Source organism: Miniopterus schreibersii, assembly GCF_964146895.1.
Source record: "Miniopterus schreibersii genome assembly, chromosome: 19".
In the NCBI taxonomy this organism is placed as follows: domain Eukaryota; kingdom Metazoa; phylum Chordata; class Mammalia; order Chiroptera; family Miniopteridae; genus Miniopterus; species Miniopterus schreibersii.
In genome coordinates, this window is record NC_138119.1 from 6,637,848 (window position 1) to 6,665,600 (window position 27,753).

General features: G+C 39.4%; 1 protein-coding gene across 9 annotated transcripts in view; it reads right to left on the reverse strand.

The window, feature by feature from the left end:
• Positions 1 to 27,753, reverse strand: part of ST7L (suppression of tumorigenicity 7 like) — a 124,495-nt gene that overhangs the window by 64,089 nt on the left and 32,653 nt on the right. For 8 of the 9 annotated variants that reach the window (XR_013997705.1, XR_013997706.1, XM_081121292.1 and 5 more), the window contains 3 exons: positions 20,784 to 20,934; positions 18,472 to 18,564; positions 15,224 to 15,363 (listed from right to left, as the gene is read on the reverse strand). Coding sequence is in view for 7 of the 9 variants with exons in the window: in XM_081121292.1 (XP_080977418.1) it covers positions 15,224 to 15,363; positions 18,472 to 18,564; positions 20,784 to 20,934 (384 nt within the window). In the remaining 2 variants the exon portion in view is untranslated. Of the gene's footprint in view, positions 1 to 2,777; positions 2,866 to 15,223; positions 15,364 to 18,471; positions 18,565 to 20,783; positions 20,935 to 27,753 lie in introns of those variants that run through there. The other variant, XM_081121295.1, reaches the window with a different exon arrangement.

Below are 27,753 nucleotides of genomic sequence, written 5' to 3' on the forward strand. Positions count from 1 at the left end.
TAGAGAGGCAAAAGAGGTCCACGTGAGCCCCACCACAGAGGTTCTGTGGCCTCAAGAAGGAATGATGGCCAAGCCATTAATTTTTCCTCTGATTCCTTAGCTTGCCTCTGCATTCCGATCGGCTTTGGACAACTGGCGTCCATTCTGTGCTATACAAACAGAAACTAATTTATTTGGAACCAGCAGCAAAACGAGAACTTTATTTGGTGTAGTCAGGGCTCCATGTAGTTCTGCTACTCACTCACTGTCTCTAATCTCCCCCCTCTTTCAGCCCCTCTCCTCTCTTCCAGTCCCTCCTATTGGTCCTGGTTTCTTTTCACTTTTAATATTTAGGTTAGTGCAGGCAGAAAGTGCTATTTGGATACAAAGTTAACTTAAGAGACATTATCTCTACCCTTTAAGGTCCTTAGAATCTTTCAGATCACGCATCTGGCGAGTGCCTCAGCTGCAGCCTGCAGCTAGTTTATCGTATGTAAGCATAAGGATGCCAGCCGTAACCATGCCCTGGAGAGAAGAGCCAGCCCATATGACTGCCAACCTTGAACAATAGCACTAATCCATACTCTTCCTTACTGATGCTGGGAAAATGCAAACAGGGACTTCGGATTATTTAAAAGAATCAAACGTGGCCTCCACTGAGGGTCTGTTTGTGAGAAGTCCTGTGGGTCTGACTCATGGCCACTCACTGCCTCATTTCTCTTCCTCCCTGTAGCAGAGAAATTTCTTCTCCTTTCTCCCACCTCCCTCAGCAAGAACACCAACCGCCAAGTCCTTGCCAAATTCTCAGACTCACTCAGGACACTGGCTTAATACAAGAGAGATAATTAGGATTTTTTTCCCCTCTGCCTTTCTGAGGCTTTATTTAAATGCTCTCAGTGGTCATAGGGCAGAAGCCCAAGGTAGGCCCTGGGGAGAGTATGTTTCTCATCCCCGAGAGGCGTCAGGTCAGCCTTGCTCCTGCAGCCAAATTACGGCACCCGAGAACAATGTGATGCATTCCTGGGCAGGTCGGTGGGACCCTGGGCGCCCTGGCCTTTCGGAGAGAGGTGCCAGACACAGAGCTCTCCGTCAGCAATCCTGCAGAGCCGCCCCCTGGGTGCAGAGATGAAATACGGGAGAGCTTCACATTACACAGAGACCTATGGCTCACACCTGGTTATTGATGGCCTTAGTGGAGGCCTCTGCCCCCACCCTCCACTTAGGAACCGCCTGCTAGCCTGCTACCACGGGGGCTGGGCATCTTTGAAGCAATGTTGGAAAACAAGAGATGCTTCATTCTCACCCTGTGCCCTCCCTATCAGACTGCACACAACCATGAGGATACTCATACATGTGAGGTGCACATGTGTGGAACAAGCATACACATACATGGACATACACATAGCTTCTCTCATTCTAGTCACCCTCCCTCTCCCCAACAGTAGAGAAAAAAAAAAGCAACTAGATTTTAATCAAACCCTTCAAAAATCAAACCAACAGCAGAGGATCAGCTATAACCAAGGAATATTAAAAAGTTACATTAGCCACATGCAGACAGCTGTTTAGTTTGGGGACCAGTTGTCACCTGGGGGTGGCAGGAGGAGGCAGAAAGGGATCAACAATGGATAATTAGCACCCAAGCAAAGGGTCTGAGACTTCTCGGGGCTGATTCACACTGGAAATAGTGCACTTCAAGCCCTGTGCTCTGTGGATGGCGCAGTCTCCTACTGCTCATGCCCTGTTGTTTTTAACTCTTGCTAGGTTAGAAAGCAGGGTAGCTTTGGGTTCCAGAGATGATCTCCCCAAGAGAGGTACTGAAGAGGAGCAAGCAGTGGCTTTACTCGGGAAAATATGTCAGTTACTGCACTGAACTGAGCTTTCCCAGAAGATGTGATTCTCTTTGGATGACTGGCAGGTTTCAGGCAACAGCCAGTGGGGTGTCAGTAATATCCTGTCCCTGATTCCAAAGGGATAGAAGAGAGGGAGCATTTATAAGCACATTTTCCCACTTCCCTTTCATGACTAAAATGATCTCTAAGCATCTTTGTGGCTATTCCTCATTTACTTAGGAAGTTTTAGTCATCCTGGATGTAAGAAAGCAAGGTAAGAGTCTCCTCTTGGCCCCCTAACTCTGAACTATCTTGGCTTAAAATTTGCCTTTGCTCAGTTCCATTCTGCCCGAGTCTGGATGGAGCAGCTGGCCATGGGAGTTCCTTTCTTTGACCAAAAGGAGCAGAAATCTGGTGACTTTATTTCAACACCACCAGCCCTTGTAAGCAGGCCTGATCAAACAGAAAGGCTAAGCTGAGCGAAGACAAAAGGAATACAGTTTAACGTACAGCTATTCTATCTGACAACTTTTTCAAGGTAGGGCTGCCCCAAGAATAAATGTGATACTCGCCCTGGCCAGTGTGGCTCAATTGGTTGGGTGTTGTCCAGTGCACCAAAAGGTTATCGGTTTGATTCCCAGTCAGGGTACATGCCCGGGTTGTGGGCCTGACCCCGGGTAGGGGGCATGCAGGAGGCAGCCAATGGATGTTTTGTGCTCACATCGATGTTTCTCTCTCTCCCTCTCCCTTCCTCTCTCTCTAAAAATCAATAAAAAATCTTTTTTAAAAAAAGTAATACTCATAAAAAGCTTTTTTTATGTACAAAATGCTTTAGCACATAACATAATTCTCACACCAACCCTGTGAGGTAGCAGTTATGTTCACTGTACAGGTGCCGGTCAGAGAGGCTCAGTGATTTCTCCAAGGTCACATGGATACTGAGTGGCTCAGCCGGAACTCAAACGTATAGCTTCTGACTTCAAATCCTGTGTGCTCCTCAAAGACTGCAGATACCTCGGGCTGGAGGCACCCAGAGTCCCAGCACCTTCAGAACAAACTGACAGAATATTCTGTGAGGGTCCATCTGAGCAGAATTTACAAAAGGAACAGCCTAAGCCTTCTCTAACCTCATCAATGAATCCTTTTGCCATTTCTGCCACAATTACCACCATTACCACATGATCACTATACTAAGTGGACCACATTTAATCAACTATAGCGCTTAAGTTCTTTCTATTCCTTTTTTCTTCTTGAGATCAACACTTAAAAATTTTGTTTAGTTTTATCTAGTTCTTTTAAAGTGATGCTGAATGTGAAGACAGTAGAAGCAGTAGTGAGAAGCCAAGAAAGGAGGTTACTAAGGCTGTGGGCTTTTCAAGCATGGGTCAGAATTTCCTTTGAGACTTCATTCTGTTTAAAGGTGAAGAACAAGGAATGACAGTGCTAAAAACCATCCTATCCCAGGCCAGATGCCCACTAAGACCCTAGAAAAGGTCCGGGACCTCTAGCTGAGACAGGTAATTTATCTACACCAAGGCAAGGATACCTACACTGCAGAGAAACAAACCCCTGCAAGATGAGCCGGACAATAGATTTACACTTGATCAAAAACTTTTGCTGCTCAACCCTTCCTCCCACCCTCATTCAAAATCTGGACTTCTGTTTAAGTCCAAGACAGTGACACAGAGCAGCTCCAAGAGACGCTGTGTGCAAGGGGAACCCTTCCCTGTTCAACCCTGGAATGCATTTCGTTAGAGACAGCATAAGCCTTCACATACCCTACCTGTCCCACCCCTGCACCCCAACAGTGAAGGTAGGAGGGAAAGCTGCAGGAACACAGAGTTCATCAATCACAGACCTGGGATGCTACAGCTTCCTGCCCTGGGCCCCCCTGGGGCTAGAGAAAGACACCTCATGAAAACAGTCTACCTATAGGCAGGACTTCTCCCAGAGCAAACCTTACTTTTTGGTCCATCGATCTTGGCTCTCACTGCTCTCCCTGCTTCCCACCCCCACTGCCTCCGCATGTGGGCTCAGAAGTCATCATCTAAAGAATTCCAGTGCTCACCTCCTGCATAGCAGCACAGCCCCACGAGGCCGCACACCAGATGGAGGGGATAAAAGTACGAGGTCATGGCTTCTAGCAAGAGTTTTTCTCTTAAACTAACCCTGACTCCTGGAAGAGAGGCAGAGCCGGAGAGTGTCGGGTGAGCTGCTGACGACAGCAGCTTCATAGGTTGTGTGTAAAAGGGAAGGAAAGAGCTAACTTGGCTTTCAGTGGAAATTTCCCCACTCCCACCTCCAGACCTACTCCTGGCTTCACATCGACTTCTTGAAGGTGTTTGAGTAGAATGCAGAGAATGTCAAACCGAAGGGTTAAATCCTTCCCAACTGTAGGGACCCCTCCAGCAGGCTGCCACACACATGCTGAGGTGGAGGCCAAGCCCTGAGCACATGCCTGTTTCTCCAGGAATGTAACCATGAGGTAAAGGGAAAGGGTGTGGAGAGTGGGCTAGAGCTCAGGGGAAACTGAAAAGGTCATCAGTAGGACTTCAAAATGTTTGTGTGTAATAAGAACAGGGGATGGAGGAGGAGCATCATTTCTAGAATATTATGCTGTCAGGTGATGGTGTACAGAAGCAATAATTACAAAGAAACAGTTTAAGTAACGGACTGAGAAGTCTCAGAATACAGGAATTGGGAGGATGAGATTAATCAGGTGGCTTTTGAGTTGGATTTTTAAAAGATAAGGTATGGACAGGTTGAGGGCAGTTAGAGGACCGCATTCTAAATAGAAAGAGCTGGTTTATGCTGAAACTTGGAAGCAAGAATGTGCGAGCAATATCTGAGGAATTTCCAGCAAGTACATATTATATACACTGGGGATTCAGAGAAATTAGAAGCTGAGATCAGGACTTAAATAATGTGAGGTGACTGCGTGTGCCTAGACTGTCAAATGGTTCAGAGTCCCCTACAGAGACCTGCAGCATCTTGATCTATGTCAGCAAACACCAGGGCACTGATGGGAAAGCACAGATGAGTCCATTTGTCACACATACAGGGACAAAAAGAGAGCTACCCTGTAAAGCCCAACACAATGTGAAGCGTCATTAACTACAGCTCCCTATCATTTGAGATTCTGGGCTAAACAAGAGATATCAAATATCCTATCCAGAACTGGGATGCATTACTGTAGGCTTACAGGCCCAGAACTAGCATAAATCAAGCCAAACTCTTAAGAAATTAGAATGTAAAAAAGGAATAATTTGAAATAGAAAATATATGCTTCTTTCCCTTACTCCCAACGTTACAACCTGACAGGTCTCCTATGTCCCAGGGCACAATGGACTTTTGTGGCTGACAGATTCATCAGACCTGAGGCCACAGTGACCAGGAGGAGGGCTATGAAAGAGCTTTAGGGACTGCAAAACCAGTGCCCTGATCAGTGGGGAGACAGCTCTCCTGCTCTACAGGCTGCTAGAGCAGCAGCCAAAGACAAGACAAATTCCAATTTCATGACTTTCAGTTAGGTCCCTGGCTTCTTCTATTTGCTGAAGGTAAAACAGAGCTATTTGTCAGGTATCTGCCATACTTCCTCACTGAACTTCCCTACCCTCTGAGGACAAAACCCACAAGGGGGACTCTGTTCTCTTAGCACCTTCCTGGTATCACTTTCAGAAACAGAATACTGGGATATATATATTTATGAATATTAAATAAGCCCAAAGGTGAGTAATAGTCTAAGTTTCTGCTTTACTTAACTGGCACAATTTGGTGCTGGGAGGGAGGCAGCCACTTCACAGCAATAGCACTTGTTGGTATCATCTTTGGTGATTTCTGAAACCCTTCACAGTAGAAAAGCTCAAGGGTTTCCATTCAACTCTGACATGACTATGGATTCATTAAGCAGCATGTTTCAGGTTGCACTATAATGTTCCTATGTAACATAAACCCTGGAATCTGACATAAGCTGATTGCTCATGCTGGTTATTTTATTTACATTTCTGAATGGGAGGGATTTCAATACTCATAAAATATCTAACTGACTTATTATTTTTCATCTGCTCTCCCAGAGCAGCTATTATAAAATAGGCACAGAGACAGAAGGCTCAACTTGTATGACTGGTTAAGTAAGCAACCAGGGAAAAGTTATTGCTCAAAAGCAATTTTTTAAAAATCCAATAAGGGGCTTGCGGCCAAACAAGAGATATGGTTACTCTCAATGCCATCTGAAAGATAAACGTTATGTAACTGTATTCGTTATCTTTGTCCAAGTCCTATGGGGGTAGGTGGTAGCTTCATAGGAACTCAGGGGCCCAGAGTTTACTTAAGTCTTTCTCTTAGAAACCTAGTATTAGCAGACACGGTCTAGGTCTTGTATAAATGGGAACACAGCTGAATGGATGAGAGTGGGATTCTCCTTACGATCCAGAAACATAAATGTGCCTTTATGACTTTTCCCCTACAAAAAGGTAGAATTGTCCAGGATGCAGAATTGATGGGCAAAATTCAGATTGGAAGAGAGGGAAAAGGAGCCTTATTTTAGTGCCTTAATCCAATATCCTTTTGTTATTTTTAAAAATTAACATGATCTGTGCCTATTTTCAGAATTGGTGAATGCAGGATGAATCTTTGACATTAACAGTAGGCTCTGGTAAATTCTGAGTTGCTCTTTCCCAGTCTCTCTCCACAGAGCCAGGTAATTTTAGTCTTAACTTACTAGCCCATTCTGCTTCACAATGACATCACACTATTTCATTTCCTAAACCAGGATGGCCCTTATCCCTTATAAATCTGTTATTATTAAGAATGAGAAGATATAAAAGAGAAAGTTGAAGATGTATGAGTATAGAGGCTTTTGCCTTATGGCAGCTACTGTGTGAATCTGAGGTGAGACATTTCTTATTTAAATTTTGAATTGTAGAGTGTTTCATTTTTTGATAAATTCTAAACTTCAGATAAATATAATGAATACCATAGTTTATGAAAACATGAGCTTTGCCAGTTAGGCATAAAGATGAAAGTCCTCCATGTCTCATATTCAAAAATATATATATAAATAAAGAGACGTCTTTCTATCTCCTCTTGTTTGACTGAAAGAATTCTAACCAAATAAATTCTTCTAAAAGGAAAAGTCTTCACGAGTCTAGATTGACTTTTTGGGTCACTAAATCTTGTGTGAGGCATGTGAAAATAACTCATCAGTCACTTCTACTCAGATGAATAAATATGCAAAGATGAACTAATCTCTTGTTGTGGCAGCAGCCTGTCTTATACTAATGCATCTCCTGCCTGCCTCAAACCACCTACCACTAGACTATAAGTTACTGTAAACCAGGATTGTGCTTTGCACTTCACAAAGGTGCCCAATAATGATCTGTTCATTGAATGGATGAACAAATCCATTAGTATTAACATCTAAATACAATGAATTCAAATGTCAAAAACTTACAGTATGTTACAGAATAATCACTACCATATTACAGGATGTTCTAGAGCAATAGTTAACATATTCTTCAATGCTGAGGCTCTTTAAAAACTAAATTATGAAAACAAATTAAGATAAGCCCTATTAGAGTCCTTCCATTCAACAAGCCAATAATGAAAGAAGACTCTTTTCAGGGTGTTCAGGACTGAACTGCATGTTCTAGTGCTGCTGTGGTTTTTTTTAAAGGAGGTATTACAATAGCTAAAATACACCCAGAGCAAATTAATAAGAGAAGTCCACAAAGTTAGAGCTTAGTTGAATTAGAGCCCCTGGGCTCCCAATAAGGGCTAAATCCCAAAGGGATCAGAGTCAAGTAAATAAAAAATCCAGCTGAATTTTATCAGAGGGCAAAGTTTCAACTCTGAGTACCCCAGCAACCCAGGATGAATTATGTATAAGATTAGTAAAGTGCCTTCATCCACACCCCAGCCAGAGAACATTCTTCTATCTCCCTGCAACTGCAGGAGAAAATAGCAATGTATTTGCCTGCCAAGAATGGTTGCAGCTATACTCTAGATGGGAGCCTAACAACACTGAGGGATTAAAATTTAATTGTAAAGTTGCTGCTACCTGCGAGTAAAAGCTTAAACTCTGGTTTCAGAAATAAACTGGGACTCCAGCATATTGAATAGGTGAAAATAATAGCTGGCATGCCGCAAAGAGTGTGAGAATATGCTCCCTTCCCAAATTCCTCCCCAAACGCCTCCTTCTCTGTGTATCATATGGTAATAAGCAAGAGTGCTCAATGGGAACACAGCCCTTTGCTACACTCTGAACAGCACATACACATTTCGTTTCCAGAATGCTCGAAATTACAGGATGAGGTCAGAGGGTGGTTATGTGGTCTGAATTTCCCTGAATATCAATTCTCTTAATTTTGTTGAGCATCATCTGAAGCCCAAATAATTTCTTTTCTTGAAGCTGGCTGTCGGGATGGACGTAAGGCAATCATAATGTTATTACAGAACTAAGAGAGAATTTAATTCTTCCCCTCAAATTCAGACAGAATACCATTAACACCCAATCTTTTAAACTGCCTCATCAGCATTAAGGAAAACACCCAAGTTTCCTACCTATTGGTACAACTACTAGCTACCAAAAATTCCCACTTTAGCAAAAAAATTATGACATTTAGTTATGACATTTTTTAGACCAAAAAGTTTTATTCTACTCAGTTAACACTCCCCCACGATCCTTCACAAACTAACCCTTTGATTTTGAAAGAAGAGTGAGGTATATTTCTACTTTATATGAAAACTTCTTTTTACCATTTCAGAGAGTCAATCAAATTCCCACTGAATCATTACAAGCCAACGCCTACTGTTTCTTTAGTATTCCTGTACATTTTAGACAGAGAGGATGACGGTTGCTGTGTATGTGACATAAATGACCAAACAGCGCTCTTTCTTAAGTGCTTCCCAGCAAGAACAAGAGTGAAATAAGACGGAATTGATTTGAAAGACAGACAACAGATGTGCCTTCTTTACAGCACCGAGCTCGTCCAGTGGGCTCAGACCATGGAGTTCTGTGGGCAGCGCGTCTGTCTACCTGCACCTCTGCTTCTGCAGTGAGCATTTATTTCTGCATGGAGGCCTTTCTACATCCCAACCAAGTAGAACCAAGTCAGCCCTTCACTTAAAACTCTTCCCCACACTGATCCCGACAGGAAGACTCTCTAGCAGAACTGTTTTTGCTGCTCCCACCCCATCATCCCGCACCCCTTAGTGTCACTGTGTTTGGTTTGGAAGGTGCTCTTGTGTTCTGATGCTGGTGTTAAGCTGTGAAGTGACATCGCTGAAAACAAGCACATATACCAGGACGGAAGGGCTATATTGTGCGATTTCAAGCAAATCGCTTAACTGTAAGGACTCCAACCCCAGAACCCTGGAAGATCACAATGCATCCGTCCTCTGACGGCTCCAGTGGGAATATATGAGAATACAAGTCTCTTCAGGGGAAAGCTAGTAACTGGAGTCCAAATTATTTTTGGGTCAGAATTGCAACACAATAAGTAGTCACACTAATTTAGTTCTTTTGAGCATCAGAAAGTTGATGGGTTGAGGAAGAAGCTAAAGTCCACTCAAGACAAGAGTTAAAATAAAATGCCCCTCATGGTTGTCCTTTTCTCCTCTACCCCGCTGCTCTCTCCGTTCACAGGACTGGGCTGAGTCTCCAACACGCAAGGATGTTTTCTAAAGCGCAAGTCGGCAGGCTTCCTAACGCGAATGCTCAGATCACTAGTGTAATGGATTTGGAATGAGCGGTTTACATCAGCATCGAAACACAGCTATTCTGAAAACCGCTATGCAGTCCATTTGCCCCACGTGCTAATGATTAAGCAATAAATATATTAGTAGCAGTTACTGACAGGATGTCCTAAACTTTGGCACCGAGACTTTTACTTTGAGGGGAAAAGATAATTAAATATACTGCCAAACAAATTCAGGGAGAGCTTTTGTGGACTTCGTACTTAACAGACACATGTTAATAGGGCAAGAGGGTGCTTTCCACAAACTTCAAAACCGAATTAAACCCTGGGGAAGGGATAGAGACATGCAGTAAAAAGTTTAGGGTCCCACTTTATTTATTTTTTCACTTGAAAAGAAGAGTTCATAGTTAGAAAATGTGGATAAAGAAGAACTTGAGTAATTTCACAACCTTCTCACTCTAGTTCTTTTAGAAGGACAATGAGAAGGAGGCATGAGGATTCATACCCTCAGAGAAAACAGAACATCTCTTCTCTTGCTGCAAGTATGTCAGTTAATAAATAAAACCAAAAGTGGAATATGCCAGGCTGCCCAAATAAAGACTTCAGTGGCACTAACAATAGAACAAAAACGTCAACATTTAAAATTTTGACCTGTCACACAATAGGCTCATTTTATTACCAGGACAGTCTTTGGGAAATACCTCAGATATACTGCTGTGCAAATAGCATGGTTACAGAACAGTATTTTATACAACTATGAGCTTTGTTACAATTCAATATATTTAAAAAACTATATCAGTTCTTATGAACTAAAGAAGTCTCAAAGCTTTGAAAAATAATCAATTTTCAAACAAAGTGAAAAAACTTAATTGTCAGTTTAATTTATGTATGTGGCCCTATGTATTTAATAAAGAAAAAATACAACTATCATAGGTGTTTATTATAATAAATGAAGTCAGATGGAGAATATAAAAAATGTTTTACCTATGAACAGATTTCATGTCACTCTTTGTAAAAATGGAAAATTAAGAACCTTTAAAAATAATTTTTCTACTAGTATATATCAATACATAGTTGAAATTTTCTATCAACTTCCCTAGTTATGAGGACAATCTTTGCCCTGGAAAAAATGATGAGAATAGTGGACAAACCTCAAACATTTTGATCACTATGCAGTAAAAGACATTTTTGGCATTTATAACTGCTTATTATTTTTTAAATGTAATTTTGGGAGAAAAATGTTAATTATTTTTGGGCAGGGGCTGAAGAAATCCCAGTGAGACATTCTGTAGAGAGGTCTTTCGTTAGTGTAACATCTGACCTTCTATATCTTTGGAAATCATGCAACTTGGCTAATGTAGTCCTTAAAGAATTAATCAAGCAGATTGTTAGGCCCTAGTTACAGTGGAGCCAGCCAATTATGAGTTGCTCAGAAATTCATCACTGGCATGTCCAACCACATTTTCCCACATAAAGATTAGTAGAAATATGTGGAAATAGGGCCCATTCCCACCCCAGCACAGCTACAATATGTGTTCCGTAAAACAAATTTCAACAAAGTTTTGCCTTAGCGGAAACAAACAATTTATTTGGGAATCTTTTTTATTCCTGTCTTTACTCATAACACCTTTTTTGCCAACATTGCAAATGCTGCCTTATTTAGTTAAAACTAAACCAGGGATTTTTACATTCAAACACACTTCTGAATTTAGAGCACTAAAGTCACATGCCACAAGCCTGAATTCATCAGTAAGTTACTGAAATCCCCAAAGACCAACACTATCTTTTCACTGTTGTGATAACGCCCTCCCAAGGCTTACTGAGAAGAAAGCTTTGCTTGCAACAGAGAAATGAAAGGGGCCAGAGTAGATGAAGACTGGTTCTCTAAGGAGAGGACAGTGCTGGTCTTAAATAAAGAAGCTCCTTTCAGATAAGCAGAATCAGATTCCAGTTCATTTGGTTTGCTGGCTACCCTTACTTTGAACTCTCATATTTAACCCAGCAGGCTTCAAAGCAGGTGAGAAAATGACCTACCACTTAAAAGCAATTTTTCCTTTTTCAGGAATTCTGGGCTTGGAGAATATCAGCTTTAATATCAGCAGCACATTCCACATCTCCACAGATTTATGCAATTTTTTTTTCATTGCTCTATGTCTAATGTCAGGCTAAGTTTTATCTCAGCTCGGGGGGGGGGAGTCCTAACTCACTGAAAATGAAGTCTTCTTCCACATCTCTTGATACCACACAAAAAGGGAATGGGAACTAAAATCCTGAACCATTCCAGTTCATTCTCTTCCATTTGTCAAAATCTGATGTACAGTGAGGACTATTAAAAATCATTGATCCCCCCCAGCCGGCGTGGCTCAGAGGTTGAACACTGACCTATGATCCAGGAGATCGTGGTTCAATTCCTGGTCAGGGCACATGCCCGGGGTTGCAGGCTCCAATCCCCAGTAGGGGACCATGCAGGAGGCAGCCGATCAATGACTCTCTCATCATTGATGTTTCTCTCTCTCTCTCCCTCTCCCTTCCTCTCTCTGAAATCAATAAAAGACATATTAAAAAATAAATAAATCATTGGTCCCTAGTGCCTTGCTTCACAAAAAAAGCAATTTTTGTTAACAAATTCATTTTAACAAATTCAAACTGAATTTACTATAGCATGTGAACTAATACAGAAATATATTAGATGAGGAAGAGACAATGGTAACAATGAAAGAAATTCAGGAAATTTACTTAAGTTGCTTTGCCTTACTAAACAGAAGAACAGTGTGTTTCAAAGAAAACTCTTCATTCATTTCTACTGTATTTGGCCATCAAATATCTGACTTAACTGAAAATCCTGACATGGGCAGTTTGAAAACTTACCAATAGGTTCTATTCTACAAAACAGTTTGCCGTGGCTAGAATTTGAAACATTTCTGCACTTTCTGTGGTCCACACATACATAAGGTTCCAGAAGTACAGTACTAATAATATTGTTTAAATGTTTATACCACCATTCATACTACAATTTCTATGGGAAATGCATTTTGAATTTACTATTAGGTCATAGCTCCTCCTAATGGGAAAGAGGGTAGGGTTTCCCGCTATTGCTGCACTTTGGTGATGATGATAACAGTGATAGTGGCGACAATAGCTAACACTCACCTAGTCTTTGCTATGGGCAGACATGGATCTAAACACCTGACATATTTTAAACTCATTTAACCCTCACACTCATACACACACAAAAACCCTGTGAGATAGTTTTTCTCATTTTACAGTGAGGGGGAGAAAAGGTTAAGCAATGTACTCGACGCTGCACAGCCAATAAGTGTCAGGGTTGGAATTCAAAGAAAAGCAGTCTGGCTCCAGAGCCTATGCTCATAACCCTCATAACCACTCAGCAATGCCGCCCTCCTCTACCTTGATAAGGTGGCACTACCCAGGTGTTCTAAATTCCTCTTTTGGGGGGTAGAGTTGAGCAGGGCTCCTTGTTTTAACATGCATATAGGATTGCGCTGGGAATCTTGTTAAAAATGCAGATTCGCGGGGTCTGGAGTGGTGCCTGAGGTTCCACAATTTTAACAAGCTCCTCCTGGGTCATCAATGATGATACGCTCCCAGTGCATAGAGCCCACGTGATTAAGTGCTGAAGATGTAGGATGTGAGCCTCTTGTTCCCCTACTGGCTGGCTTGTTATTGAGTAATTTATATATCTGTAAGCTGGAGACTGCTCATACCATAATCATTTCCCATCAAGTCCTAAATGGAACCTGCTTTTGGAACTGATGCACACCAAATATTGGTCTGCAGATAATTTCAGTAAATACTTAGTTTTTAGGAACTTAAAATGTATATATGAAAACCACAGGGATTGGCTGTAAAGGTTTGCTGTCAGGCACATTTTTAACACCATATATCACCAACTATACAAATACTAAAAGAGAGTAAATAAATGCCTGTTTATTGTTCATCAACTCAAATCACAGTAAATTAATAACTTTTGGTCTAAAGAAGGAGCTTCCACGTTAAAATTATGATTATTCACCCTCATGCTTCACTAGAACAGTGCTAAGGAGCTTGTGTTATTTAACTTTCAATGCTCTCTGGTGCATCAGTGATCTCCTAGGCAAAGGCAGACACTATATCTGATATCAACGGAGAGGGCAGACAGTGAGTACACTCCACATTAACTTTAGCCAGTTCCTCATGGAAGTACACTGCTAATAACTGCCACATGTCTATTACAGACTCTAGATCTCCCTCCTCGCTCTAGTTTACCTCCTTCCCCCTGCCCTGAAGCAGACCCATTGTTGAAGTAGCTCTCCCATCACTTGCCTGTGATCTCAAATGCACAGCTGCATATTTTTTCTAGTTGTTAAATGGATGGGATCCCTTCCTAGTCCATTTTTTCCAGGCCGGTTACACAGTAAGGTCATTTCAGTTTGAGACGCACTCACTCAGCACCACTGCAAACAACAGAGTTACGCTATGATCGCTAAGCTTCCTTATTACACTAAAAAGAAAAGAGGATAGTCAGTTTCCAACCCAAATATCTGTAATCCCTGAACAACAGTGAAAGTCATTCTTCTTGAAGCTTGACCCAAAATCAAGTGTGGTCTCAGACTCCTAGGCCTACAGCCAGTGGCAACTTAACACATTATACAGTTGACCTTCAGGGAAAAGGGAAACCAGTGCTCTTGCTACTGGTGCCAGAAGAAAACCAACTAATCTTTAAGGCACAAAATAGACCATTCTTAAGGCAGGAAAAGAAATCATGAGGAAACGGAGTTAGAATGGAGGCATTTAGAGAAAAACGCAGAAATCACATTACCGAGTAGGGCTAGTGTTCCCAAGGCTCTCAGTGCTCTTCTGTTGGGGAACATAGTGAATCATCATTTTCTTTTTGGGTTTGAGCTCTTATTACCCAGTACAAAGGCAAAGATGTACCAGAAAGACACACTTTTAAAAAGGCTTAGAGACTTAACAAGACTTATCTTTGGTAATTTTACTTTGAGCCAGTGATAGGAATTTATAAGTTTATGTAGAAGAGTAAATAATCATGGAGGACCCTCTGTAATATGTCCTCAAGCACTTCCTGGGCCTGGATCAGGCAATGGGGAGGTAGTTCAAAATGAAAGGGTAAAAATGAAATAAAGGTCTATACATGGTTCTGCACTTCGGGTGGGGGAAGGTCAGTAGGAACATGCAGATGCAATAACAGGGAGGAACTCTGGGTAAAGAGGCGTGCTCGGTACCCAGGGCCACTGTCCCAGCTGTCCCATCTCACCTACTTATTCTCCATCTTAGTCGCACTCTTGAATTTAAAGTCCAGCAAACACTTAGAATTAATAATTTCATTTAAGTGGAAAAATCAAAGGGCTTGTTTACAAAATAGAGATTTTTTAATGCCAAAGAAAATGCATTTAAAAGAATTGAGCTATTCTTTAGCAAGTAACAAGTGCTAATATGTTTACCACCAGAAGTGATCTACAAAGACCAGCTTTATAATGTTGCCATTGTTTCCTTCAAACTTTTGAGCAACGAAAATATAGCTCAAATCACTAAAAACATATGTTTGACATATTTATAGCAGTGAGTTTACAAATCAATTCCTGTAATTTACTGTAACAAGTATCACCCACTGCCCAACTGGTTCAGCACAAATACATCAGAGATGGTTTCTTGTGTGTTTCACAAATGCTCTACGCAAGTCCTTGAGATCATACTTACAGCTTTAGCAAAAACACCCATGATTTCAGGAAACTGGTGTGTGAAAAGAGCTATCACTGCTGTAGAGGAACACAGTCCTGCTGTGAAATAGATGAAGAAAGGAAGCTCCTTTTTTGGGTAAACAGATACTTGATGAAAGGCTGCAAGGGAGAAAGGTAGAAGTGGGTTTTATTTCAGAATACACTATAAGCCAGGTTTAATATTTTCAAGCAAAGTCTATTTTTAAAAACTAAAATGGAAATTATTATTATTTTTTTAAAAAGAACAAGAAGTCTCTGGCTAAACAAGGTAGAAAAAAGTTATCCATTATTTATTCCAGTGTCCACAGCGTATCTACTTAGCCAGATGGCTGTGCTGGTGACTGGGGAGGATGGCGTCGTGGGAAAGAACATTAATTTTAAAGTCATGCTGAGGTGGTTTTGAAAAAGAGCTTTGTCACTTATTAGTTGTGTGATCTTGAGTAAGTTGCTAACCCCTCTCTTAGTTGCTATGGAGTTGTTATGATGAACACTGTAGGCCCTTAATAAATGTGAGTTTTTATCATTCTTGCTCTTGGGAGCTCAGAGACGAGTATAGAGATCAAGAGACAGACATGTGGTTGGAGACATCCCAAAACCATCAGTTACTAATTTACCCAGTTATTCTACATGTGGCATTTCATCAAGCAGTATAACAATTGGACTAGAATATAAAGCCCAAGGATACTAAACATATGTGAAGTCCCTTATCTTATGTTACTACATTCATACATTTACTCAGATATTATTTTTCTACTAACTGGATATTTCATTACCAATAGTATTCAAGTAATTATATTTTATTTGAAATTTGAAAATGCTTCAATAACAATGCTGATATGAGCCTATGACAATGTTTGGCACACAGTAGGTGCTCAATAAATGTCTGTTGAACTGAAAGCTATTCTGGGACTTCATTAGTCCAGGAAGTTGAATGCTGAGCTGGACGCAAATCCAGGAATTCCTGATGTAATATCCTGCATAAGTAAAGGGTGACTAATTCAGTGCTGAATCAGGGTCAGCTATAAATTTCACTTTTTTAACCATAATGATTTACAGAGAATATTACACCTAAGTTTCCTTCAGTAGACATGATATTTTTATTTCTGATACTATATTCAGAAAGTATATACCCCAAACCAAACTCCTTAAAAATTCAAAATATTTCCAGGGCCTTTAGTCATGTTTAAAGTGAAAATACAACAAATCTGACTTTTCTGAAAAGTTAGAAACATTAGAAGCTGTGGACAACATTGTGCTTTCAGCACCCAAAAAACACCATTCCCCCTGCCCCATCCCTCAGCCATGAGAGGCCAGCTTCTTCCAGCAAACTAAGAGAAATAAGCCACGGCATTTTCGAAGACAGGGCCAAGAATACTTAGGTATACCAATGGTTAGAAGAATTGCTATCATGTGAGATACAGCAAAATTAATAATATTAATTAAACTGTATAGCAGTTTATGGTTTACAAAGTGCTTTTACATTTTTATTGCTTTTAAATATTTTTAATAACCCTAAGAGATACAGAATTATTCTTATTTTATAAGGTAGGAAACTGTATAGCTTCAGTAAAAGAATTTCCTAAAATATGAGATTTTTATACTGTAGGAGAGACCTAATTATTTATTTTTGGATTGCTTTCTGTAGATTCATTTGTCAGTCAATGTTTAGCTAATACATCAATATAATGGATGACTAGTACGGAAACACTCCCTTGGAAGTAAGTTCAAATTTCATCACTGGCTTGCAGAGAAAAATTTATCAGGAGGCATAAAAGACAACTAAATAGCTGTGTGAACTAAGGGACTAGTTCAAGTCTGAACTTATGAGGTTCATAAGCAAATTCCAGAATGCTAGAAGTCACATCAAGGTTGAAGGGGAATTTAAAACAAGAACTATTAAGTACTCCTGAGTATTAGAACTCCACATTATTAAAAATGTGTTCATTCTACCACAGTCAGAGACAGAAAAAATACTCTAAGAACACACAATGTAATCCAACAACTCCCCCCAGCATATCCCTCCTCTCCAGTCTCCTGGAATTTACAAATGAGTAGCACCCTAGAAATAATGAAGGCCTGCCAAGAAGCAAACGGTCTGTTCTTATAGCCTCCGGCTCTGATAGTATCTGATAATAAACCTGGTTTTACTCATATTACACTATGCAAAGTTGCCTTATATCAGGCAACCTTTGTAATAATTTGGGGGGGCATTATTTTAGGCTAAATGTATTCACCTAATATAATACACTCTCGAATACTGATGTTCCATAATTAAAAATGTGTTCCTTTCCCTTAAGTATCCTTGTTCCTGTTAAAATGGAAAAAAAACTACTACCAACACCATCCCAGGAAAGAAAAGAAAATTTCTCTCATGAATGACCTGCTAATTGCCAAAGTCAATGGATTCTTCTCAGTAATTACGTACCTTACTTGGTATCTTAGATACTCCTCCTCACTTGGAAATGTTTTCCCCCTTTTAGTTTCCAGGATATCTAGTTCTGCTTCTTGTCCTGTCTCTCTGACCACTCCCTCACTGAACCTTCCAGACTCCTTATCAGCCACCCATTCCTGAGACATTTTCATGCCTTCATGATTCCACCCTTAGTTTACTTCTCATCCTATATAGTTTCCTTTAGTGATCTCACTCGTGCCTAAGAAACTATGACTATGTAATAAAATATTTCATTTTAAATGAACATGTATATGTGTATATATGGCGAGATGTAATACATGCAACATACTCAAAGTCTGAACTCATTTACTTCCCCCACACCTATTCCCAAACCTGCTCCTCCTGCTATATGATGGATTTACCATTCTTAAAGTCACCCAAATCAGATTTAGGAACCATCCCTGACCTTGGAGAACTAGGCATTCCCCACTTCAGCTTTCTGATAATCTATTCCATACATATAGCACTTAACACATTGTTTATCAGTCTTTCTATTAACCTGTGAGGATCTTAGGAGTTCAGAGTAGGCTAAGGAAAAAAAGGTACTAATAGTTAACATTTCTATTGAGTACTTACAATGTACCTGGCATGTTTATAAGAATAAATTATAAACATGCACCCCTACCAGGGACTGAACCCACAACCTAGGTATGTGCCCTGACCAGGAATTGAACCAGTGACCTTTCTGTGCATGGAATGACGCTCAACCAACTGAGCCACACCAGCCAGGGCTCATAATTACTTTTAAGTTTAGGTAAACTAGAATATTTACTTACTAGGTAATAGCTCTTTATCGGCAGTCTCTGTGCAGCTGGGATAAGGGTGAAATAGATGGCCTTTCTCTAATGGGTATGGAATCATTCTAAAAGCTGAGAAAAAAAATGAATATTATGATTTTCAGTTCAGCCTCGTTTTCATCTTATACTACCTATCAAAGCTATTTTTAAAATGTTTTAATAAAATTTTCACATAACATTTTCTTTTTTAGAGACACATTTTTGATGAAAGAAACAAGATAAGCAAAAGAATGAAAAAAAGGAAGAATAAAGTTTATTTAGAGAATAGTGAATGATCGGGCTGGAATAAAGCTAAAGGGAGCTAATGAACAAACTGAACTAACAAGCAAAACAGAGACAGACTCATGGCTAGAGAGCAGAGTGACAGCTCAGGGGGGCGAGAGGGGAGCTGGGGGGTGGAGGGAGGGAGTGAAAAAAAGGAGGAAGAACTTATGGACATGGACAACAGTGCGGCGACTGTGGGGGTTAGGTGGGGGTGGAGATGAAGGAGGGTATGGGGGAATAAATGGTGATGGAAAATAAAATAAAAACTAAAGGGAGTACTGGGGTCCTTCTTGCCTCTGTCTCCTCATTACAAACACAATAGACTTTACTCTCTTGGTATGAATTCCACTTCCTACTGTGAGCTTCATAAAACTGCAACATGTATAACTGTTGTGGCCATACTGATGGCAACTTAGTTCTCAATGGCTCCTAACGTCACATGTGAGATGTCACCAAAGTTTTCTATGAGCAGAGCTTAATTCAGATGGAGGTCACCAAAGTACAACTCTCTGGCCAGACCTGGTCTACTATCTGTTTTTGTAAATAAAATTTTTATTAGAATGCAGCCATGCTTATTCATTTACATATTATGTGAGGCTGCTTTCATGCTCCAAGAGTTGGGTAGTTGTGACAGACACTATGGCCCACAAAGATGAAATATTTACCATCTGGCCATCTACAGAAAAAGTTTACCCATCTCTGATCTAGACTGTCACCAACTCTTGTAGACTTCTTCAAGAATAAATTTTTATTGATCTACTCAACTAGCTAAGTACTCATCAAAACTGATAAGATTTTTGCTTTTCCTTTAGTGCTTGACTCTATAAACTTTGATCAAAATATGGATTTTGTTTTGCCACAAAAAAAAGTAGTGATTTGTCCAAAGTCCCAGAGAAAATGAGTGATAACACTAGGAAATCATGCATTAAGATGCTTATTCATGAAATACAGCATAAGTCATATGCCTATTGAAAACCTCCTATGCGCCAAGTAGAACGCTAAACATTGAAGACACACACAACGTGAATGTGACGAGATCGGGCGCAGTCAGGGTGGTGTGGCCGCAGACTAAACAGAAAATTATATGGCCCAGCAATTCCACTGTGGGGTATATACCCAAAAGCATTGAAAGCAGGAGTCTGAACAGATACTTGCACACCATGTCCATAGCAGGTTTATTCATAATAGTCAAAGGTGGAGCAACTTAAATACCCACTGACAGATGAGTGCATAAATAAAATGTTGGATACACACATATAATGGGTTATTATTCAGCCTTAAAAAGAAATGAAATTCTTACACATGCTATAACATTATGCCAAGTGAAATAAGCCAGATATAAAAGGACAAACGTTGCATGATTCCACTAGATGAGGTACCCAGAGTAGTCAAACTCAGACAGAAAGTAGAATGGCTACGAGGGTCTAGGGAGAAGGGAAGAATGGGAGGTACTGCTTACGGGGGACAGAATTTCAGTGGGGGAATGAGAAAGCTCTGGGGATGGACGATGGTGACAGCTGTATAGCCATGTGAATGTACATAAAGCCACTGAACTGTACGTTTCAAAATGGTTAAAATGGTAACTTTTAGGCTCTATTATTTTACCACAACTAAAAAACTTTAAGAATAGAGTTGATATTAGTTGAATAGAGTTGAAAATAGTTTCATGTTATACACATATGAAAATAAAGCAAAACCGTCCAATTAAAAAAATATTAGAAATAGCTTAACCACCTTAAAAAGCTCATAAACCAAGGATGAGTCATTTTCTTTCCTTACGAATATGCAATTTAAGTGAATATGGCAAAAAGTCATAAGTGTCTCACTCTGCTTTTCCTAAATGTAGCATCAACATAAGCACATTAAACATCTCTTCTACCAATAAGCCAAATTAACACCACCGAGTTCACACTGAAAGCAATCTGAACAGCAAATCCTTAGGGACACTGAGACAGTGTCACCTCAAAGGCTGCCTGTGAATGCAGCGACTAGAGGGAGAGGTCGGGCTACACTTGGAATATACTTACTGCCTTCCCACGTGCACTGCAGCAGGTTAAGAGCACCCTCAATTCGCTTCCAGTGCTGAAGGTGAAAGAAGGCATAGGCAACTGCCTCACTGTCACCCCGCTTCTGAATGTGCTCTGGAGGCAAAATTAGACTTTTCATCTCCAGTAAGTACTAGAAAAATACACACACACACACATAGACACACCACAGGAAAAAGAAAAATTAAATTGTTATTTTCAAACATCCGCAAAAATGTAGATTCTGATTTTATAAAGTCAATTTTATTTAAAAAACAAACATTCAGCTAGTTGAAATGACAGTAAGGTCTACTAATAAATGTGTATAAAATGCTTTATATGCAAATCCCAAGGACAAGAATGTTCCTATAGGTAAAAATAAGATGATAAATGGCTTATATGTGACCTTGCTAAATATAAAACAAAACCTCAAGCTGAGGAAATAATGTGGGAGCAAATATTTATTTTTTCAAAAACTAAGTGTAAAAATTATAAAATACAGTTTGGGCACAACACTTTGTGGAAACATTATTTTTTTTCTCATTCTCATTTTACAGGTGAAGGAACTTAATTATGAAGAAGTTCAATTAAATTAATATTTACTGAGAGCAAAGCACCTGCTTGTTAGGGAACACCAAAAATCACTCCAGTTTTTGGAGCTTCCTAACGCAATGAGAAAGACAGATTTTTATTATTATTTTTTAAGTATATCTTTATTGATTTCAGAGAGAGGAAAGGAGAGAGAGAGAGATAGAAACATCAATGATGAGAGAGTCATTGATCTGGGGATCGAGCCCGCAACCCTGGCATGTGCCCTGACCGGGAATCGAACCCCGATTGCCTGGATCCTAGGTCAATGCTCAACCGCTAAGCCACACCTGGCCAGGCCAGATTTCTTAAGTTAATAATTATAACCAAACTGTGCTAAGTGTTTTATTAGAGGTATAAACAACGTATATAGGAGTATGAATAGGAGCTATTAATTTTTTAATTTAGTTTTTTTATAACAGCTTTATTGAGATATAACTGACATACTTTACAATTCACTCATTTAAATACACCATTCAATGGTTTTTAGTATAGTCACAGGTATGTGCAACCATCACCAAGGTCATTTTGGGACATTTGCATCCCCTCCAAAGGAAACCCTCATTCTCTTTAGTTGCCAGCCTCTACTCCACCATTCCCGCCAAGCCCTGAGCAACCACTACTCCACTTCCTGTCTCTATAGATTTGCCTCTTCCGGATATTTCATACACAGAATCACATAATATATGGTCTTTTGTAACTGGCTTCTTTCACTTAACAAAGTGTTTCCAAGGTACAGCCATGTTGCAGCAGGTGCTAGTACCTCATTCCTTTTTGCAGCTGAATAATATTCCACTGTATGGATACAGTACGTTGGTTTCTCCATTCGTCATTTCATGAGGATTCAGTAGTTTTTACCTTTGGGCTATTTGAATAATGCTGCCAAAAATATCTACGTACCAGTTTTTATATGAACATCTGTTTTCATCTCTCTTGGGTATATACCTAGGAGTGGAATTGCTGGGTCATATGGTAGCTCTACCTTAGGAGGTGTTCATTCTGCTTAAGGGGCTGAAAATAAACCTTTTGACAAAATTTGGGATTGGAGCTGATAAGTAAAGTTGGATGGAACGTGAAGAGCAGATTGGGGGTGGGGTGGAGTAAGGAACAGAAGGACATATTCAAAGGACAGGGGCAACTTGAACAAAGGCACTGAGGCAAGAGAACAAGATGCATTTGAGGGATTAGTGAGTATGCTTGTTAAAGAAGCTATAGCCTATCAATTCTTATTCATAGATGAAATTAAATTCTATCTTAAATTCTTGAAGAAAATGCTTGCCTTAATATTATAATCCGTAAAAAAAGCAGTATAATCACAGTTACTACACTAATCAAATGTAGTAATTACAGAAGATGCAACATTAATCACTTGTACATCATCTTTACTCTTAAAGTGGTCAACTTAAAACAAAATCTTTTAAAAATTTTGGTTAGATAAACACTTCTTGCAAACACTTCCCCTAAAAAATAGGTTTGAAATGACCTCTTTGGTTCTAAATAATTTGATACCAAATTATGTGTCATAAGGTCCAAACCACATTATCTTCTGTTACAAAACATAACAAGAGAAACATTCCAGAGGTGTCTCAAAAGATATATTCTCACATTTCAAATTCTAAATTCCTCAGACTGTTACACAAACTAATGAGATAAACAACATAAATTAAAGAGTTGAATTTGTGAAGCTCACTTCGTAAAACTGCTACAAGCAGGAAGAATCTTAAAAACAAAAAAGTGTAGTGGTTTCAAAATGTAAGCCTTAGGTTATTAATCAATATGTATGTATTAATATATCTGAAATAATTTTTCTTATGGAATGTGTCTTTCCAACACTTACTGAGCTTATGCCCATCTTTAATGACTCTTACTCCTATAGCTGAAATTTAAAAAAAAGAATTACTCTTAGTCTTGAAGTATCTGCTCTCTCCTCAAAGTGTAAGAATGCAATCTGCTCATCAATTTACTTTAGCAGATGTCACAAGCTATGAGATTATTTACTAATCCAGTTTGGGGACTTAGCATTTCCCATTCAGCTTCTTGAAGGAATGCAGCAGAGGTTGTGTCCTGGTCAAGCAAAGCCCATTTGCTGCCTGGTTGGGTTTTCTCCCCTTAGTGCCCTGGGCCTATATTCAGGAGGGTAATATTCTTTCTAATCCTCTCTAATCCTTGCCCATTTTTTTAAAACACAGTAAAAGATCACTCACACCAGGCAGCTGTGGGAAAATGGACTCAAATAGCTGACCTCTGACATGACTCCTATGCTCTTTGCAAGTGCACGAAGAGCTTCTTCAGTAGGAAACAGAGAAAATGCAGGGTAATCACAGTGAAATCTCTATCGTGAAAAAGAGTATCTCATTTCCAAAAGAAAACTGCTTAATACCTGAACCAGCTCATTCTTATTAAAATTCTGCCTCATTTTACAGATAGAGGAGACAAAATGTACCAATTGTACTACCATCCTTAAACGGTGAAAAATCATATAATTAAGTAAAAATCATGAAAATAGTAAAGTAAAATATAAAAGATACATAAAATTTTATATGTAACATTTATAAGGATAGTAAAGTAAAATAGCAAAAATACTCAAAACTCATAAAAACAAGTAAAATGGCTTAAAAATTCCCCAAAATAATGGGGTCCAAAATTTTACTTTCTTTAACTTAGGCCTTGATTGCAATGCAGATCCAAACTAAAGACATTTCTATTTACCAAACATTTATTGAATGCCTGTTATAGAGTATCAGACATAAAATGATGAGTAAGACAACAGTTCCTTTTAAAAAGCTTACAGGGATCTAAGGGAGAGACAGACATGCAGATAAAAAGAAAAGATATGATTAAGGTACTGAAGGAAAAGAGAAGAGAGAGCCACTATCTCTGCTTGGGAAAAGTGGGAAAGACACTTCCATAAAGGAGGCTACAGATGATCAGTGTCTTGAAGAATGAGCGGAAACTTGATGGTAGAGAAGAGACTGAGCATGGTACAAAGGTAGAGAGATAAGATGAGGCAGGATCCATCCAGGAAGTAGTGACACTGGAGATAAGGAACCTGGCAGATGTGGCAAGGAGTAAGGCTAGAGACTGGGCCCAGACTGTGAAAGGCTTCTATATATGCAATCCTTAAGGGATTGGTCCTTATCTTACAGGCGACAGGGAACAAGCAGAGCTCTTTTAGCTGAGTAAGATTTGCTATTTAGGTAGATAACTTTGGCAATAACCAGGGTGGAGAGGGGTTGATGGCAGGGAAACCAGTGAGGAATCTGTTTTAATAGTCCAAGCAAGAGATGGAAAACATATCTATATGTTTAGAAATGCATAGAAAGTATCTGGCAATAAAGAAACCAAACAGAAACAGTGGTTACTTCAAAGAAGCACCATTGGGAGTGAAAGAGCAGGGGAGTGCAAGAGGGTGACTATGGGGGTGGAGCAGGTGGCTAGATCTGAAAGACATTTCAAAGGTTACAGTACAAGTTAGTAATCTGGAAAGGGCATAAGGAAAGTTTAATGAGGACAAGAGGATAATGAAGTCATAAATCAGAATATCTAAGTACGGAAGGACAGGCAAGTTAAAAAAAAACTTAAATTTTTAAAAATTCAGTTGGAGGCACATTAAAGTGTCCGAAGTACCTATTAGATATCCAGTTTTAAATTTTTCATAACTAGCCCGGCCGGGCGTAGCTCAGCGGTTGAGCATCAACCTAGGATCCACGAGATCCGGGTTCGATTCCCGGTCAGGGCACATGCTCGGGTTGCGGGATGATCAATGACTCTCTCATCATTGATGTTTCTATCTCTCTCTCCCCTTTCCCTTTCCTCTCTCTGAAATTAATAAAGGTATATATTTTTTAAAAAATCTCATAACTAGGTATATGAGAAAGCAGAGTTAAAAGATACAGATTTGGAAATTATCAATCAATAAAATATAGTCAGAGACATAAACCAAGGCTGGTACCTACTATGTGCTACATGACCTTCCAAATTACCTCCAAATCACCTTATTGTTATATCTGGAATAAATCAGAAATTGCTTGGGACAATTTTAACTAGTACTAAACTATGGACAATATACTCAAATAATTACTCAAGCCTCTTGCTTTTCACTAAAAATACAAAAAATTAAAGCTACTTTGGAAGCTATAGTTAAAAAGACATAATGATGTATGGTCTGATGGTTTCTTTTATAACTAAAACGATACCTATGCTTATACTCAAACTCACTTTAATTTTGAATTGCTTTGATCTTTATAATTTATCTTTAGATTACTTTGTTTCTACTACTTTGTAAATCTTACAACAGCTTTTGACCAAAAGCAATATAATTCTGACCTGAAGTAAAGATAATGCTTTATAATCTTCCTCTTAAAAGCAGAGGTTAAAGAAAAATCTCTGTGAAGGCATCTGAAATTAAGGTACTTTGCTCTTGATCAGTCATGCACACCAAGAACCAATTTATCTCTGCAATTAGTTTTCTCAGTGCACATTCTATGAGATTGGACAGGCAGGCCGAATGCAGAAAGTCCACATGGATGTGTGGTAGGAGGAGACTAGAGACAGTTCCCACATAGAAAGTAAACATGCTCTATGAACAAACGGAAAGAAAACAGAAGACTACCTAACAGCTTCAGGAGCAACAGAAAGTGATCTTATATTGAAAGAAGAGGGAAGGGAGGCCAGAGGACATTTGCCACAGGAAAACTCCTTTCTACATCACCCTACAGAGCAGCATTGCGAGAGAGAAATATTCTATCTAGGCCACAGTACAGCCTCACTGTGCTCTATGTGTGGGTCACAGACTTCAATGCGACTTCCCCGTTTCTCCTTTTACTACTGCTATGCCACTCAGAATCTCAACAAGGTGCCTGATTCCCTCTTATCTTTTAAATATGCTGCTATAATTCAGGTAGTTTGGCCAATGAAATGTAAGCCTACTATTAAAGAGCTAGTATCTTCTATGGTAATGGGACAGTATCCTACAGGCTTCAATTTTTGATCAGCCAGACATGCAGAGTGTCATACTAAGAACAGTCACATCTATAGTAGATCACTAACATTCATGGATTTAATATTTTCAATTTCAATCATCTGTGCTATCTCTAAACATCCATGACTTATAAAGCCTTCATTTTGCTAAGGCACAAATATGAATCATGTGCTCTGAGGCTTGTGTGCACATGTAACTTACCTAATGAATAACCCCAGCTGACTCTTCAGTATCTGTATCTCAGAAAGGTTCGTGACCCATGTCTACATTTCATGGGTAAGATTACATGCTATGGTGGTATTTTTAACTATGGAGAGTCACAATGGTTTTGGATAATATTCATCAAGAACCTCAATGGCCTACTGTAATAAAAATGGTAAAGAACACCTTCTATAATAAAAGAAACATTTTTTAAATGTGCAAAGGACCTGAATAGACATTTATCCAAAGAAGATACACAAATGGACAATAAACGCATTAAAAGATGTTCAACATTATTAGGCATTAAGGAAATGCAAACCAAAACCACAATGAGATACCACTTCATGCCTAGGATAACTAAAATAAAAAAGTCGGGCAATAACAAGTGTTGGCACACATGTACAGAAATTGGAGCGCTCCCTCACACATTGCAGGTAGCAATGTAAAATTGCACAGCCACTTTGGGAAACAGTTTGGCAGTCTCTCAAAAAGTTAAACATATAATTACCATATGATCTGTCAATTCTGCCCCTAGGTATATACCCAAGAGAAGTGAAACCATGTGAAACTTGTACCTAAATATTTATAGCAGCATTATTCATAATAGCCAAATAGTGGAACCAACCCAAATGTCCATTAATTGATGGATGGAAAAACAAAATGTGGTATATTCACACAATGGAATATTATTCAGACATAAAAAAGAAATGAAGTATTGATACATACTACATTATGCTAAGTGGAAGAAGTCCCGCACAGAAGGCCACATATTGTATGATTCCAAATCCATAGAGACAGAAAGTAAATTACTAGTTGCCAAGGATTGGTGGAGGGAGGAAAGGGGAGAGAGTGATAAAAGGTACAGGGTTTCTTTTTGGGGTAATGAAAATGTTGTAGAATTAGACAGTGGTGATGACTGTACAATCTTGTGAATATACTAAAAACCACTGAAATGTATACTTTAAATGGGGGAATTTTGTGATGTGTGAATTATTTCAATTTAAAAAAAAGAATGCCCTCTATAAAACTCCCTGATGGTAGGATAATAAAGAATATGAGACATTAGAATGACTGAATAGGATGCTGTGGAATAATTAGAAGATATGAAATATTTTCTTTTTATTAAAATATATCTTTATTGATTTCAGAGAGAGGAAGGGAGAGGGAGAGAGAGAGAGCGATAGAAACATCAATGATGAGAGA